Source organism: Photinus pyralis, unplaced genomic scaffold (assembly GCF_008802855.1).
Source record: "Photinus pyralis isolate 1611_PpyrPB1 unplaced genomic scaffold, Ppyr1.3 Ppyr1.4_LG1, whole genome shotgun sequence".
Lineage (NCBI taxonomy): Eukaryota > Metazoa > Arthropoda > Insecta > Coleoptera > Lampyridae > Photinus > Photinus pyralis.
This window is the reverse complement of record NW_022170249.1, coordinates 51,787,073-51,803,757: the sequence shown is the minus strand read 5'-3', so window position 1 is coordinate 51,803,757 and position 16,685 is coordinate 51,787,073. Positions and strand designations below refer to the sequence as shown.

Sequence of the window (16,685 nt, the reverse complement as noted above, 5' to 3'; positions counted from 1 at the left end):
TACACAAGAACTCCTACGCAGACAAAAAAGGTCAATAAAACACGTAAAAAACATAAAAAAGGTAATAGGACAATGCAATCAAATACAAAAATAGAACATATGAAGCATAAACGCGAAAGAGTGAGAACTTGAGCAGGTGTTTGAGAAAGAAGATTCGGATGCACTTGTCATAACTGAAACCGAGAAGACCGAACGAAAACAAGATATCCTAAGCAAAAAAGAAAGCAATATGATGTATACTCAGACAACATCAACAATATAAAGACGGGTTTCAATGGGAAGAGAGCCAAATGACAACAATTATATTAACGTGGTCCAAATGAGGATGAGATAGTAGAAACAAAAGAGTAATACTGGGGGGGATTAAACCATTTGGTCAAATAGTCAAAGAGATGTCTAGTACTAGGAGATACAAATTGTGGGATTGAAAAAACAACAATGACATATTGGAGGTACTGGGACTATATGAAGAAAACCATATGGAAACAGATCAATAGACTTTTGTGTGGGAAATGGAATGGAGACATTCTTTAAGACTGCATGACACTATGCATTTTCTTGTCTCTTTTTTAACATCAAGAAAAAAATGTATAGTATCGTACAGCAAAGAGATTTGTGTTTGCCATAGTTTCGTGTACAAGAATCCCATTTCTGTGCAAAGGCGTAAAACGTGACCTCGATCATTGGGTTTTGTTGTTATTCATAAATAAAGAAGTGATTTATTTATGGTTTTTAATTACAAAAGATTTGTTAAATACAATTTTATATGTGACATTACGATCTATCTGATTATATATGCAAACTTCCGGTTTAACCGGAAATCGATGCAACTTTAGTTTTTCAAATGCAATGCCTATGTTTTTTATGATATTTGAAAAGAGGAATCAATTTTCTGTACTACAAAATTTATGAAATCTAGCATGCCGTGTGCAGTATTATACAGAAAAGACCTACAATAACTTGTTCAATGTTTTGTTTTTAAGATTTAATATTTAATAACGAATTAGTAGAGATATACTACGAGATACTAGATGTGACAACTGGAAGAGGACTAGATACACATATACAGCAACTAAACTACATGGTTCTAGGTAAAATAAAATTGGAAACGGAAGCTCACACAAAACAACAAGAAATTACCGCAACACAGGTGGCAATGAGAGTAGAGGAGATAGCGGAAGGCCCAAGAGAGACTGACATAAAAATGCAGACGAAATCAAATTACAAGGAATGTATAAATAGCAGCAAAGTAAAATTAGAAAATATATTAGATGATGGAAGAGAAAGTTAAGATAGAGGTAAAAATGGAGAAAGAAAAATGGAAAAATGTATCTAAGCAAAAAACCGAAGATAAATACAAGGAATATATTACTAGGGCAATTCTTAAACCAATTATGGAAATGAAAGCTGGGTGTTGTCTTTCTTTTAAAGGGACAATTAGCCTTCTATGAGAAAGTAGAAAAGATACTTCGTTATTTTAAATGCCATTTTTATTCCACATTTAGATTCCTTTTTGAAAATAAAGGCGAGTTTATTAAACAATATCTATGGCAATCTTTGACCGTTTATATTTGTATTTTAACAAAAAAATTGACAGATATGGTCTGGGTACTTCGTGTTACTGCCCTGATTTGATCCGGTCTTAAGAATCGGAAGGCATTATGAACTTGTTCCAACATATTTTCTTGTGTTGTGTTATTTTTGTAGACTGCTTGTTTAATATGCTCCCACAAGAAATTCCAGCAGGCCACATGTGTGGACCATTATTGCCAAACCATCTATGTTCAAGCAAAGTATCAAGCTTTCTTTCAACTATGTTATAATTGTGGGCCGGAGCGCCATCCTGTTGGTACCAGACTTTGATCCGCTGTTGAAGAAGCAAATTGTCAAGCGTATTGTCCACAGCTGTATTCAAAATATCGAACCTCATTTAAATTTTCCTCATAGATAACATAGCAAAAAACTTGGTCGTCTTTCAAAGCACAGAAGACAACGAAACGCCACACATCTTGGGACATTTTTCTCTCACTACGTAAGGGTTTTCCGTTGTCCCGTTGATAAACGTGATATATCGAAATGTTTTCCAGCATCATCGTTAATGGATGCGGTTGGATGCGCTTCAAAAAATGCCAAAACATTGATTACCATATCTATACTGTATTCATTTTAAGAAGGTAGCGATAAAAGGCATAGGGAAGCTTTGACCTTGAGTGTGATTGGTTAAAACACGAGTCAGTATTACACTGAAACATAAAACGAGTGGCGAATTTTGCAAGCTGTTAGTTTTTATTGTCAACTAAACTCTTGAAGTGTCATTAGCTGTTAATGTCAAAGATTTATTTCTGTTTGCAGTATTGGATATTTCTACTTTACAATAATTTGGTGCCGTTTTATATTTTTCCTGTGTGTACTTGTCTTCAAGCACAGCGCCATCTACTACCTTCTTATAATGAATGCAGTATACAGGGTGTCCCTAAAAGGTCTGTACAACGCGCTACCAGGGGTTCTTGGTATCAAAATAGGACGATTTAACCCAACTTACCTCTATCCAAAAGTGCTTCGGTAAGGCGCTATCTACCGCCAAAGATTTAAAAAAAAAAATCGTTATTTTTATTTTATCGGAAAATGGTTTTGCCGATTAAAATGAAATTCGGGATGTGAATGTCTAATGTAAAAAGGGTCTTTGTGATATCATCGTTTTGATTGTAGTTGCTATGTAGGTGGTAAAATACTGACCATCCACATCTGAAGAGGTCTAAAACTTTTTAACTACTATTTTGACGGTTCTGAATTTTTAGACACTGATAGACAGTTTACTTGCAAGCATTTTTTGTCTCTTGATGAATATCGCTATCTGTGATGGTTTACGAAAAAAAAAAAATTTAGGCATGATGAATGGCATGCACCATACATGCGATTGTTCCTCAAAAACCATAAGTGCAAGCAAGAAGTAGGCTATGACGATTTGGAAACCTGTGAGTATACTCCCTAACGCATTGGCGACCATTTCCACGACAGTATCCAAACACTAATAGCATATCAGTTAACTCTGCGTTACTGTATTGAAAGGCCATATTACATTTTAACAATGAAATTTTAAGTCTTCAAGCAAAACGTAAATTGTTCAAGTTTAAGAAACAACAAACAAACGTTACGCCACTCTAAGGTTTCACAGCCATCTTCTGATTTTTTGAGGAACAATCGCATGTATGGTGCATGCCATTCATCATGCCTAAATTTTTTTTTTTTTCGTAAACCATCACAGATAGCGATATTCATCAAGAGACAAAAAATGCTTGCAAGTAAACTGTCTATCAGTGTCTAAAAATTCAGAACCGTCAAAATAGTAGTTAAAAAGTTTTAGACCTCTTCAGATGTGGATGGTCAGTATTTTACCACCTACATAGCAACTACAATCAAAACGATGATATCACAAAGACCCTTTTTACATTAGACATTCACATCCCGAATTTCATTTTAATCGGCAAAACCATTTTCCGATAAAATAAAAATAACGATTTTTTTTTTAAATCTTTGGCGGTAGATAGCGCCTTACCGAGGCACTTTTGGATAGAGGTAAGTTGGGTTAAATCGTCCTATTTTGATACCAAGAACCCCTGGTAGCGCGTTGTACAGACCTTTTAGGGACACCCTGTATATCTCCTGTTACAGTATTCTGCCTGGCCCTTTTGGCAGTAAAACTTCCCGAACTTTGGCGATTTTTCAAGTACAATTTACGTTCTTTTGGTATTCTCCATAAATTATTATTAAGCCATAACTTAAAATTCAAAAGAAGACCACTGCCTGGTTTGACAGATATTATTCATTGAAATTTCCATGGCAATCGTGATTTGTTTTGTGCTTGCAATTTGCCTCTTCAACAACGGATGAAGATATGGTAGCAATAAGACCGCGCTCCGGCCCACAATTATGGCTTAGTTGGAAGAAAGCTTGATATTTTGTTTGAAGATAGGTCGCTTTGCAAGAATAGTCCACACATGTGACTCCCTAGGTCTATGGATTTGACGCCTAGCCTTTATGCTTTCCAATCTCAGTCTCTTAATGTTCTTCTATGTGTATTTAATTCTTTTCTTTTTTTGCCTTTATTAAGAAAAATGTGAATAACTTCAAAACTACCAATTTTACGTATAATAATAATAATATTTATTATACTGTTATTCGTGTGGGCACACTTACGGACGTCATTAGAAAAATATTACAAACAACATACAAAGGTACATTTAAAACTAACTAACAAAAGAAGATAACAGAGTAAGATTTAAGTATGACAAAATTGTCACTATTTTACAAAAGTAGTTTATTTCCGAGAACTTTTGTGATATAAGCGTATTATTTCCACTTTCCCATATAAGGCTAATTGTCCCTTTAAAAGAAAGACTTTGTATATGTACACTTTCCCCAATAAGTGGCCGTTATGGTTAATATATATTTCATAGAACATTTTTTTTACCATTACGAAAATATAACATTGAGAGATTTATCACTATAATATTTACCTATCAAACTTCATTCTGATGTCTCTTAAAACTCCCGAGAGCAGTTCCACATTTTTGCTCATCTCTGTTATATTGTAATTGACAAATTATGTATATATTTATACGTAATAGTTCTGAATTGAATTTTTGTTGGAAAATATCTTGGACCAAAAGGTAACCTTTTTTAAATTGACAGGCTATCAAACCACAAGAACAGAAAAAATACTAATGGATTCAAAACTAAAGATACTCCAATTTAAAAATATACAGGGCTATTACAAATAATGTTCACAATTGCAAGTAATTTTATTTATCATACAAACACATTTTGTGTCCCTATTTGCTGTCTCTATCCCTCTTAAGGGAATACATGTGTAAATATCACGTAAGAAATGGTATGAACTATAGAAGTATTAAATGGAAAAATAAAAATTTCCAGTGGGAAGTGGTAGTAAGTATTGCTCGCTTGGGTTGGTGTGCTAACTTTTTATCTCGATCGGCACGAACAGAATTTAGATATCCCAAGCTGCTTCTGAAAACGACTCAATTTAAGAAATTCTCTCTAGGTGATCCATATTTATCTCTGTGCAATTACAACTTGTACCAGTAACATACACCATTTAACTGTAAGAAAAGTATGGTACATCCCTAAAATAAATAAAATATAGGATTTTTCACAGGCACGATTTTCAGAATAAAAAACGTTCAAGGCGCTAATGGCCACTAGAAAAAATAAGATATCACTTATTCTGATAATGGGAGAAAAATGCAATAAAGTCAATTCAATAGAGATCTAGTCTTGAAGAATTTTTGACAGTCTTTAGCAACTAAAAAAATAATTTAATGAGTAATGATTACATTATTGGGGTTGGGAGAGCTGTGTTGTCAAATCAACATCACAAAGTTACTACCCATATCACAACTTTGCACTTTGGGCATGTTTAGAATGGGAATAGGTGATGTTTAGAATGGGGATAGGTGAAAAGATTATGATTCCTCCACTTAGCGTTTTAACGTTCTCAAAATCGTGTCTGTGTTTTACAGTATATCAGAGTTTACGTATTTAAAAAATTGTTCTTCACCAGATCCCAGCCAGATATCCGAGTTGCTAGCGAAGACAATATCAGACGCACACGCACGCACATGCCTGTATTCCCTCGAACATATACACGAAATGTTCCGTAAGCCAAACGACTTATCAAGATTGCTGTACTATAAGAATATGGCTCACGAAGAACTTTGGCTCGAATGTGCTCAAAAACTTACGACAGTAATTCAGCAAATAATCGAATTTGCGAAGATGGTGCCTGGGTTTATGAAACTCTCACAAGACGATCAAATCGTACTTCTTAAAGCAGGTTCGTAAATGTTCGATGTTACAGGTGGCGCAGTCGTACTAATTTTTTTCTTTTTTGTCAAACAGGCAGCTTTGAGTTAGCAATTTTGCGAATGTCAAGATATTTAGACTTATCGCAGAATTGCGTTTTGTATGGGGATACAATGTTGCCACAAGACGCCTTCTTTACATCAGATACGGCCGAGATGAAATTAGTCACATGTGTGTTTGAAATTGCCAAGAGTATAGCCGAACTTAAATTAACAGAGACTGAACTTGCTTTATACTCTGCGTGTGTGCTTTTATCACCAGGTCAGACGGCCCCCTTGCACCACTTCAGTCTCCATTTTCAATATGTATTTTCTTTTAGATCGGCCGGGCTTGAAGGGAATAGGTGAAATCAGTCGACTTAGTCAGGCAGTTATACGTGCTTTAAGAATAGAACTTGAAAAGAATCATTCGCTTCCTATCAAGGGTGATGTGACTGTTTGTGATGCCTTGTTGACTAAAATTCCTACACTAAGGTAATTTAATCGTACTTTGTTGTATTTCTGCAAATGCTTTTTTTTTATTGTAGAGAAATAAGTATGTTACATATGGACGCGTTAGGAAAGTTAAAACGATCCGCTCCTCATTTAGAATTTCCAGCACTTCACAAAGAACTTTTTAGTGTAGATAGTTGAGAATTTTCATCTTCTCCTGAACTGTAGAAAGCAGCCTTGCGCAACACGGTAAGAGCATAGGTAAGATTTACACAATTTCAGATAGGTCAATTTGCTGACTATAATAAAGTTATAAAAAAAAATTCATTTTGCAATAATATAAAGCAGTAAAAGCATTTTATTTTTCTGTTGTTGGAAGTATAAATCACTTTAGACTAGCACCCTCAAAGATGGTCGGCGCTTTAGTGGTGATAATTGGAATTTTAGAACTTTTCTTTCCATTTGCGGTGTTTGTTATCGATGCATGTTTATTATTCTCAGCTCTTGGGTGAGGGTTATGGTATTCTTTATCTTACGTTCTTTGGAAGTCGGAATAAGGTCTTGAATCTTTCTGGAAACGGTATCTTGTGGCATGCCTAGTTTGTATTAAGGTCCATTTTGTGGATGGATGTGCCATTTGATTTGACCATGATTGTTTGGACAATACTTTTAATAGAGCCCTGCCTTGTTTTATTACATGCAGTGCATAATTTTTCACTCTGAACATACAAATCTATGTTGAATTCTTAAATATACAAGGCAAATATCCCTTAAAATATGCAACCAATTTTTCTTACTATCATCTTTTCAATAAACGTCACTGAGTTATTTATTATATTCCGAATAAAATGTATGCAAATGCAAAACCAAATCGGCCAAATGCTACACATTTTTTGTTTGTACCTCTATGTGTAAGGTGGGTTGCATAACAGTCAGGCATATCAATACATTGACTTGTAATCAAAGAGTATCCATAATAAGAGATACAGCGCAATGGTATAAACGCGTGTTGGCTATAAGAACTCGCCCGCTAGGATTCCAAAAGCGGGCCCTCGCGTAGAGGTGGCCAGAACTAACCGCCTCTTTAAATATTGGCGCGTATTGAAAATTTACAGAATTCTTTATAGAATTTCGGTTTAAAATATTTGCGCGGTTGTCACATTTAATTTTCTTTCTTATTGGCTGTATAAAATGTGGACACGATATAATTAGAAAACATTACTTAAGTATAAAAGAAATCAGCAACGATTCAGTACCTATTGTTAATTACATTGGTATTTTCCTGTTTAGTTGGCGTCTATTGAATAGACAGTAATTACTATTTAATTGAATAACCAATAACAGGTACACAATTGTAAAAATGTAAATTAAATTTGTTATTATCCATCCTTTTTAGATTGTCTCCTACAATCAAATTAAAGTGGACAATATATTTCATAAAATGCACTAGCAAATTGGATTTTATGATGAGCATAGCGATTATTTTACAGGAAATTTTGTTTGCTTTAATTTTGTATAGATGCCTACATACGCTGAGTTGTTTAATCATTAACAATCAATCATTACAATGCAATAATCCTTATGTCCTCAGAAAAAAAAACATCAGTCTAATCCAATAATCAGTCAAACTATATAGTGCAGTTAAATAATAAATTAATAAATCTGCACCCGTCGAATAAATTTAATTAAATATTTACACGTTATTCTCATTTAAACAATTTAATTAAAAAAATACTCTCGACCCGCATTTTAAGCTGCAGCACTAGCGCGCATCGGTCTCCTAGCAACTAAGCTTCGTACACATGTTTTTCAGTCACCATTGGCTAGCGGAAAAAACACAAGTATATGTATTTAAATTTGCCGCTCAACTTGAGCCACCATGCATTCTGCTATAGTGATTCATCCATCTAAACGATTGATAATGCAGTGTATGTTCTTATTTTTGAAAACAACATTTTCTTCCACTCCAAATATAGGGTTTATATCTCCGGAATGCGTGGGTCGATCGGAGTGAAATGTAATGAGATTAAAGGGGACATTAGTCACATCGACTGGTAAAAATATGGTCCAAATCGGCCAAGTAGTTTTTCAGTTATCGCAAAGAACCCATTTTTAAGGAGGTAGGGTTGCGTTGGTCCACAGATATCATTTTTAACTGATTTGAACCATTCGATCACAACTATAATCCAATGGAGGCAGTTTATTTTGTTTTTATTATATTGTTTGGCCAGCAAAAATTAAAAAGTGAAACATTTTTTCCGGGAATCTTTCATTCTCTTATTATTTATACAATAAATATCTTTAAACATCATACATTTCAAGGAATAATAGATACCTAAATAAGTGCAAGCAAACACTAAAAATTTGGCAACGCTGCTATTTCTGCAATGATATTTATAAACTTCTAAACAAGTAGTTGCCTTGAAATAGCCCCTTAGGCGTAGCGTACGCCAGTAAAATTGAGAAAAAGCACTAAAATTTGTTAGGCAACACACAATACGTATGCAACACTATTCTGTATACCGTTGGATCTCTTATTATAGTTACTCTTTGCTTGTAATATATATTTAGAATTTAACATATCAGTTTTGCATGTTCAGAGTTAAAATGTACGCACTGTATATTCCTATGATCGGATTCATGTTATTGTCTTAAGAGTAGCTTTCATTTCCTTTCCTTCAGTGATGTGGGCGATTCCATATACAAATGCAAATGTAATGAAGAGAACTTTTGTCTGGTTTGGCATTGTTTTACTCTCGCTTTGCCCCTTTGCAAATTGGGAGTTTCTGTGTTTATGTGATGGACATACTACACAGTTCATTATTTTATCTTTGAGGATGCCGAACACAGCTGTTGGAACCACTCCATTGCTAAGGTGTGTATAGAATGGAGTATACACTTAGTAACCTTTAAGTGATATAGGCTACCTAGGATATAGTTAACCTATTGATTCCATTTTCTCTCATTTGGACCGGTTCATAACAATAATAAAGTCACTAAATATAGAGCTATTCAGATTTTATTTGTCAATTTTTTTAAGTTGGCAGCAAATTTGCCCAAAAATGGCGGATGATTGCGGTACTTTCTATATCTAGTGACTTTAAACAATAATGTCTATAGACTCCCTCTAGCGCCTAGAAAGTGTGGTATGTCATATAGGTAGTTTCCATTCCTTAGTAGTAGGATTTGCTGTGTCAGTTCCAATATTCAAACTCCTCATTCCTGTCTACCACACGCCAATTACTGATTGTAACTCCAACGTTTTGGATTTCAATAAATTTCAAGATTGTTTCCGGTTCTACTTGGGCGGAAACTCCCTCAATGGACAAAACGTATTTCTGTCGAGAATTCTGAAGCCTGTAGCTGCTTCGCTAAAGATTCTGGTATCCTTCGCGGTTCCAGTTTTTGCCTTTTTCGAGCCACTTCCCTTGGGAGTTCTACTATCAGACAGGTGTCGCTTTTGCGTCCCAGTCTTCAATGCAGCCATGTTTTGGTCAAAATAAATGGTATTTGGAATATTTAGAATCTGAACTATGTACAGAATTTTTAGAACCTCCTTTGGACTTTTCGGTATAGTCCAAATCTTTAGAACATACAGAATCGTTTGTACATGCAAGTTTTTACAGATATTCTGATGATTCAGAACCTTTTGATTATTTATAATTTCTCTTAGTGTGGGTTTATACAATCATTATTATCATTAAGACATAGCCAATAGAATCAAAGGTTTATTATGTGTTGCTATTGGCTGTTTCTTAATGACTTGATGATAGCAATTATAATTACACTACTTGATTGCGATAGCAGACCATTTTGGAGCTTACTGTCAGTCAGTACTGTGCACAAAAAACTGGTTAAGGTGTAAGATCTTACTTTTATGCATTAATAAATGTAAAAAAATCGATGATTTTTCTTTATTTATTTTATCACTAATACATGCAGGACATGCAACGTTTTGTCAGCGTTAATTGTCAGTGGGCTCCAAAATGGCGGACGAATCAGCTGTGGTATGGTAACTATAATAGTAATGATTATACAGAGTGTCTTTATTTATTTATTTATTATCCCTCTCTTGTTCTGGGTTCTCAACAGGCTTGGACCCAATTACAGAGTGACCCGCATAATGCTTTTTAGAGGTGCCTTAAGTTGTGTCCTTGTGGCTTAAATTGAGTAGGATAACATGGCTATCTTTGTTATTATTATACTTACAGATTCGGTTAAATTGGCAAAGTTGTGCAGTTTTTGATGCTGAAGGATATTCCGATGTGATATTTTGAACAAAATATGTAAATCGTTTCGTATTGGAAAAAAGTGAAAATCGCTATCTTTAAAAAGTTCCAATATATTAGTAACAAAGAGAGCTGTCGAAAACAGTTTCGAATTGCAACATTTGATGGGATAAATTCAATGGGTGTAGAAAATTTTTTTCAAAATGGCGGTTTTTGATATATTGACATCAACGTCCTTATTTTAAGGTCTTATGCCAATGCAAGACAAACAAACGAATGTGTTTTCAATCACAATCAGCCATGGAATTATTGCCATAAGAAATACATTGCACACTTCGAGGCAAAAATGCAAGGTTGATTTAGTATCACTGATTTTGTAATTTTTTTCTTTATCGAGTGACGTAAGATATCCAATATGGCGTTCATTTAAAATAAGAAAGTTAATGTCAATATCTCGAAAACCGCCATTTTGAAAATTTTTTTTACGTCCATTGAATTTATTTTATTCCAAATATCTCATCGGAATATCCATCAGCATCAAAAACTAACTTTGCCAATTTAATAATAACAAAGATAGCTATGTTATCCTAGTCAATTTAAGACACCCTGTATAAACCCACCATTAGAATCATCAGAATGTACAGAACGGTCAGGACTGTTCAGCAGATTCTGTGCATTAGGGATCTTCATAAACGTTACATACGTAGAATATTCAGAGAAGTTTTCGTAACTTTAGTCAGATTCGATATTACCACCCACATGCGTTTATTGTGAATATTATCAGACTCGTCAAACTTAAGAAGCTCCAAAACCTCCATAATTTTTAGACAATTCGGAATACGGCCAATCTGTTTTTTTTTATGGACAACCACAACAATGTAATCTAGTTCTGTTACGATATCTTTGTACTCTTAATATAGAAAGGTGTACGTATTAATGCGAGATAGTTTGTTTCAGATTCCTTCATACTGAATGTATCGGCCTTAATATAAAAATAAATATAAATTACGTTAATATGAGAATAAATTTTATTGTTGTGACATAGTAAGTAAAAATTGCAGATCTCTCGAGAGTCGTTTAAGAAACTGCGGAGGCTCTAGAACCAGGCCCTGATTTCAAAGTACAACTGTTTGTTTGTTGTTTGTTATGCCTATTCAGTGTGTTGTTATGTGGTTCTCTGAGTTTTGAATCCTTGGTGCTGATTTATGTTGATAAACTTGAATGTCTGCGGTTTCTTAAAAGAAGGATAAGGAAAAAAAACATTTTACTATCGTAATCTGCCACTTAACATTAACTAGCTATACACATTAAGAGTTAAATCCATACACTATAAATATTATAAATATGAAATATATATAGTTCGCCGTCGTAAAAACTAGCGTAACTGAGCAACTAGCTTTAGACTGTGTCTATATACGTAAGTATACCGAAATATATGATAACGTCATTTTAGTTTTAGATTTCTCATTAGCTAACATATACAACATAGAAGACTGTATGCTTAATAACAAAGTTACGCTATTTTTTATAACAGTGCCCTTAGTTAAGTTTTACTTGGTGACACATGGTTTTATAAATAAAATATATATATAAAGAGATGTATATGTATAAAGTATATGAGAATAGAATATAGAGTATTTATGAAATAGAAATATATCTATATAAATATTATACGATATACGTTTTGTTATGTTCCAATTTTTCGTCAAAAACTGTAACAAAATTTGTTTATTTGTGATATAACACTATTTCGTATTCGTAAAACTTTTTTACTCGTTCTTTTATACAACAATTGTGTCATATGAAGCGTACCTGAAAATTCCATCAAAAAAAAACTTTGTGAATTTGAGGCCTCAGGTAAACTTAGATCTGTAATTTTTATCTACTACCTACTATTAACTATTTAAGGGAAAAGTTTTCTACATTTATTCCATTCGGTGCTGTAAGCAAAACTAGAGTGACAGAATTGTTGTATAACAGCGGAATGCACTCATAAAAAATGCCAGACTAGGTTTAGTTAGATATTAGCGCTTCACCGCGTTGGCCATTGTTAAAAATTTATATACGAGTAGTGTTAGATGTGTAACCCCGGTGTTGTAATATATCTATTTTATGTTAAACGCAATATTATGAACATCACACGTTATCATTTGTATAAATAATGACGGTTCTGTAAAAATTCACACATTTTTAGCAATGGTTGACTCATATATCATTTTAATTTTTTGAGGCTATCGGTTCGTTTGTATTTAACAACCCATTTCAGTAGGTACGTTTGGTTGTGTTACATACAGAATAACGTTTTACGATTTGTAGCCTACCCTACGGTTGTTAACTTTTTGTTAAATAAACTGGAATATTTTTTTACGTAGGTACGGTCCATGTGTTCGTTTTACTGCCAACTACTACTATTTAGAGAAAAACTGTTCGATCGAAAAAAGTGCGCGCGCGCGATTTAATGAAAAGTTTCCATTGCTGGCGGTAAGCTACGACTTGTAAAGTAGCCCTATTTGTAAATTGAGGGTATGGTAAGAAGGGTAACGGTAATGCTATTGTTAATCGTTAACTGATTAAAATGTTTTAAAAACATATTTCAAGTGTACCTTGGGCCACAAAACTGTATATTATATTAATTTATTAGATTTACACTTTTTTTTAATTATTGCTGGCAAATTTTTTAAATAGATGTTGCTAACATTTGTTTATAATTTTTATTTCTGTGCGTTATCGGGCGATCGATTATATTTGAAGCGTTTTGAAAAATTTACAAATTTCGTATCTCATTCTCCAAATATAATAAATCGCCTCTTAGAACCAGAAATTATATATTTTTTGTAATTAATTTTTTTAATTGTATTTTTATAAAATCTTCTGGTATCCAGTCCTTCTCATTCGAATTGCATTCAAGAGTGCAATAAAAATCATTTTAGAAATTATATTCTGTCAGTACTGTGATGTTTAAAAATCTTTGGCATTGTTCCAAAGGCGAGAGGTAAGAGTTTTTTAAAATAAATCCATCTCTTAATGCAGATTTTTGTGTAACTTCCATACAGGCAGTCTGACCGTTGTGACAGTTGTACTGTGGTGCAACGTGGAAATTATAGCACACTAAAATGAGTTTACCGAGAGGTAGATTTAACTTCATAACAAAACGAGAAACCGTTCGTGCATTTTAAACTTTCAGGCAACTTCAAAAATACAACAACCAACACTTTATTCTGGTGAACTATCGACTGAAATGTCCAACTATGTATCTGTTCTGTGTATTTTGAAATTTGCAAATTAAATAAATAAATAACACTTAATAAAACCATTAGTTGATCAAGGATTCAAGTTCTTTTTACGTACGCAAAATAAAGGTCTCTATTCCATTTATGCTGCCTACTAATGAAATTGATTAAGCAGTAATGTAACTCTAATTCATCTCCGCTTGTAACACCTTTTAATCATAAATCCCCATTTGGTGCAGCCTATAGACCTAAAGAAATTGTCATGTAAACACTGTTGGCGAAGGTAAGTAACCCCAGAATGGCAAGATTAGGACTAACCCAATAGTCGTCGGGAAGATTGGTTCTTAAACGGCAGTGGTTGGAGGGAGACTAACAGATTATTAAAAAGTGCAACAATCTTACCACAAAATAAACCAAATAGTTGTTTAATCTTGCAAACTACTGGCGTTCCAAATCCAAATCATCCAGGAAATTGAACATCTAAAGCGTGGATCAAAAGTTATAGCGCCCCTTTTTTCATTGCAATCCAAAAAAAAACAAATCTTCCTTTTTTTTACCAAAAATCGACTGCACCAAAATTTCTCGGGAAAACACTTTTTCTCACTAATTTTGGTGCGTAGAATCCAAAACGATTCGCACTTTTTCGATCAGACCTCTCAATCAAAAGTTATAGACTAAATACAAATTTGGACAAAAAGTTCAAAGGGCCGTAACTTTTGATCTAGTATTCCAATCTTGGAACTGTTTGAAATTATGGATTCTACGGGCCAAACTCTATAAGAAAACGTTTTTTCGCGGTCGATCTCAAACAATTTTTTTTGACGGCCTCAAAAAAGGCAGTGTATAACCTTCCTTTTTTACCAAAATCGTCTGCTCCAAAATTTCTCGAGAAAACACTTTCTTACTAATTTTGATGCGTAGAATCCAAAACGATTCGCACTTTTTCGATAAGACCTCTCAATCAAAAGTACTGAATACAAATTTGGACAAAAAGTTCAATGGGCTGTAACTTTTGATCTAGTAGTCCAATCTTGGAACTGTTTGAAATTATGGATTCTACGGGCCAAACTCTATAAGAAAACGTTTTTTCCCGGTCGATCTCAAACAATTTTTTTTACAGCCTCAAAAAAAGGCAGTGTATAACCTTCCTTTTTTACCAAAATCGACTGCTCCAAAATTTCTCGGGAAAACACTTTTTCTCACCAATTTTGGTGCGTAGAATCCAAAACGATTCGTACTTCTTTGATCAGACCTCTCAATCAAAATACAAATTTGGACAAAAAGTTCAAAGGGCTGTAACTTTTGATCTAGTAGCCCAATCTTGGAACTGTTTGAAATTATGGATTCTGCGGGCCAAATTCTATAACAAAATGTTTTTCCCGGTCGATCTAAAAGGTTGACTATTTATGGGATGAGGACGACTTTAATTACGTTTATATTAAATGTTTATGTTATCTATCTTACTACTTGTCCCGTACGTAGAGAGTAAAATTGAGTTTTGAAATCGAATGGAGAATATTCTCATTTTTTTGGATGAGAGTCGCGTTTGTTTTTAGTGTCGAGAAGGCGGCTTCAAAGACACTGCCCAATATCTTTTATAGGTTAAAGTATAAAGTATAAACACAAAGCAAAAGCAGTTATTTTAATTTTTTATGAAAATGCAACAAGCTCGGGAAGAAAAGCAGTTAGAATCTGCGTTAGATTCAATAATTCAACGCATAAATGACCTGAAAGCCTCCGTTGCTTCAATGATTTTCAAAGTAGAGAATGAATACGAAACGTTAAATTGGCCTACCTTTCTGGACAATTATGCGTTATTATCAGGCCATGTGTGTAGCCGAATTTAGTTGCAATTCACACAAATTTCTGTCTTTTAGCTCACCTCATTATCAAAGTTGATGAATCACGATAAGTGTCCACCTCTGAGAAATCTAACTGTGCTACCACTGATGTTATCGCCTGAACGTGACGAGCAGTTGGTGCAAGGTACCGAGGGGCGGGTGATCACATTTGCGCACGACTTGGTTCCAGATTATTTACGTACGAAATTGGAACCGTTAGCGGAAAATAAAATGTTGCAGCTGGAGCATAAAGCGACAAATCTCACATACGATAATGCTCAGGTATTGCACTTCACATTCATATGCACACCTACCCAACTTTGGCCTTTAGAAGCAAGCAACAGCATATCAAAAAGTTGTCTCTCACGTATGGGATATCGTAAATAAAGCGAGGGAAGAGTGGGAAGTAGAATCGTCTGCCAGAGGGAATACGCAACAAAACTCTAGTGTCGCAGATACTCACGTGCTTGTCGCAGCTGTAGGGATGGGAAAAGGGCTTAAGGTATGTACATACCTTTTTATTCGGTTAACTGTTTAACTTTGTTTAAGATGGTAACAAATCCTAATGGACAGCCCAACCCAAGCAGTGGCGGCATGATGGTCGCACCACAAGGACCCGGCCGTCCTGGCGCACCACCGGGTCAAGGCCAAATCCCACAACCTCCCCAGGGAATGATGAGCAAGGCACCATCCGCAATTAAGACCAACATTAAAAGTGCCACTCAAATACATCCATACGGGCGATAATGCTCAATTTGTTGTTAATTTAAGATTCTTCGTGTATTATTTATAATGGAAAAAGAAATTAGTAAACGATTAATTTTGTAGTTCTTTTATTATTTGAAGGAGACCTCAACTTGACATTTATAATCGCACTATCCTGTCTAGTGACCTAATATAAGCAAAAAGTTCTTTCATTAATGCAGACCTGCACCTGGTTTCAAATTTGGGCCTGAATTCGTGATTACCGCCGGTTATGCCTGTTATACCAAAGTCTCACATCAAAACACTTCAGTTCTTTCTCGTAATCTGAACATTCCAGATTTCGATCATTGTGCTTTCGCTGATTCT

General features: G+C 34.4%; 2 protein-coding genes across 14 annotated transcripts in view; both read left to right on the top strand.

The window, feature by feature from the left end:
- LOC116180038 (probable nuclear hormone receptor HR3) overlaps positions 1-13,574 on the top strand; it is a 173,554-nt gene extending 159,980 nt beyond the window's left edge. For 12 of the 13 annotated variants that reach the window (XM_031499935.1, XM_031499940.1, XM_031499902.1 and 9 more), the window contains 5 exons: positions 5,582-5,854; positions 5,920-6,144; positions 6,203-6,356; positions 6,410-6,563; positions 11,501-13,574. In XM_031499935.1, the coding sequence (XP_031355795.1) occupies positions 5,582-5,854; positions 5,920-6,144; positions 6,203-6,356; positions 6,410-6,515 (758 nt within the window). In that variant the 3' untranslated portion in view covers positions 6,516-6,563; positions 11,501-13,574. Of the gene's footprint in view, positions 1-5,581; positions 5,855-5,919; positions 6,145-6,202; positions 6,357-6,409; positions 6,576-11,500 lie in introns of all 13 variants that reach the window. The other variant, XR_004147073.1, reaches the window with a different exon arrangement.
- Positions 13,575-15,358: 1,784 nt separating this feature from the next.
- LOC116181995 (mediator of RNA polymerase II transcription subunit 8) lies at positions 15,359-16,441 on the top strand. Its single transcript, XM_031502455.1, has 4 exons — positions 15,359-15,602; positions 15,651-15,896; positions 15,946-16,116; positions 16,164-16,441. Exons 1-4 carry the CDS (start codon positions 15,426-15,428, stop codon positions 16,359-16,361), a joined length of 792 nt encoding a protein of 263 aa, XP_031358315.1. The 5' UTR covers positions 15,359-15,425; the 3' UTR covers positions 16,362-16,441.
- Positions 16,442-16,685: the final 244 nt, after the last annotated feature.

Bases quoted from the DNA above. Each gene is read 5' to 3' on its own strand.
- LOC116181995 (XM_031502455.1), top strand. From the start codon at position 15,426: ATGAAAATGCAACAAGCTCGGGAAGAAAAGCAGTTAGAATCTGCGTTA. The intron at 15,603-15,650 runs GTGTGTAGCCGA...TCTGTCTTTTAG, and splicing joins ATGCGTTATTATCAGGCCAT to CTCACCTCATTATCAAAGTT. The intron at 16,117-16,163 runs GTATGTACATAC...ACTTTGTTTAAG, and splicing joins GGATGGGAAAAGGGCTTAAG to ATGGTAACAAATCCTAATGG.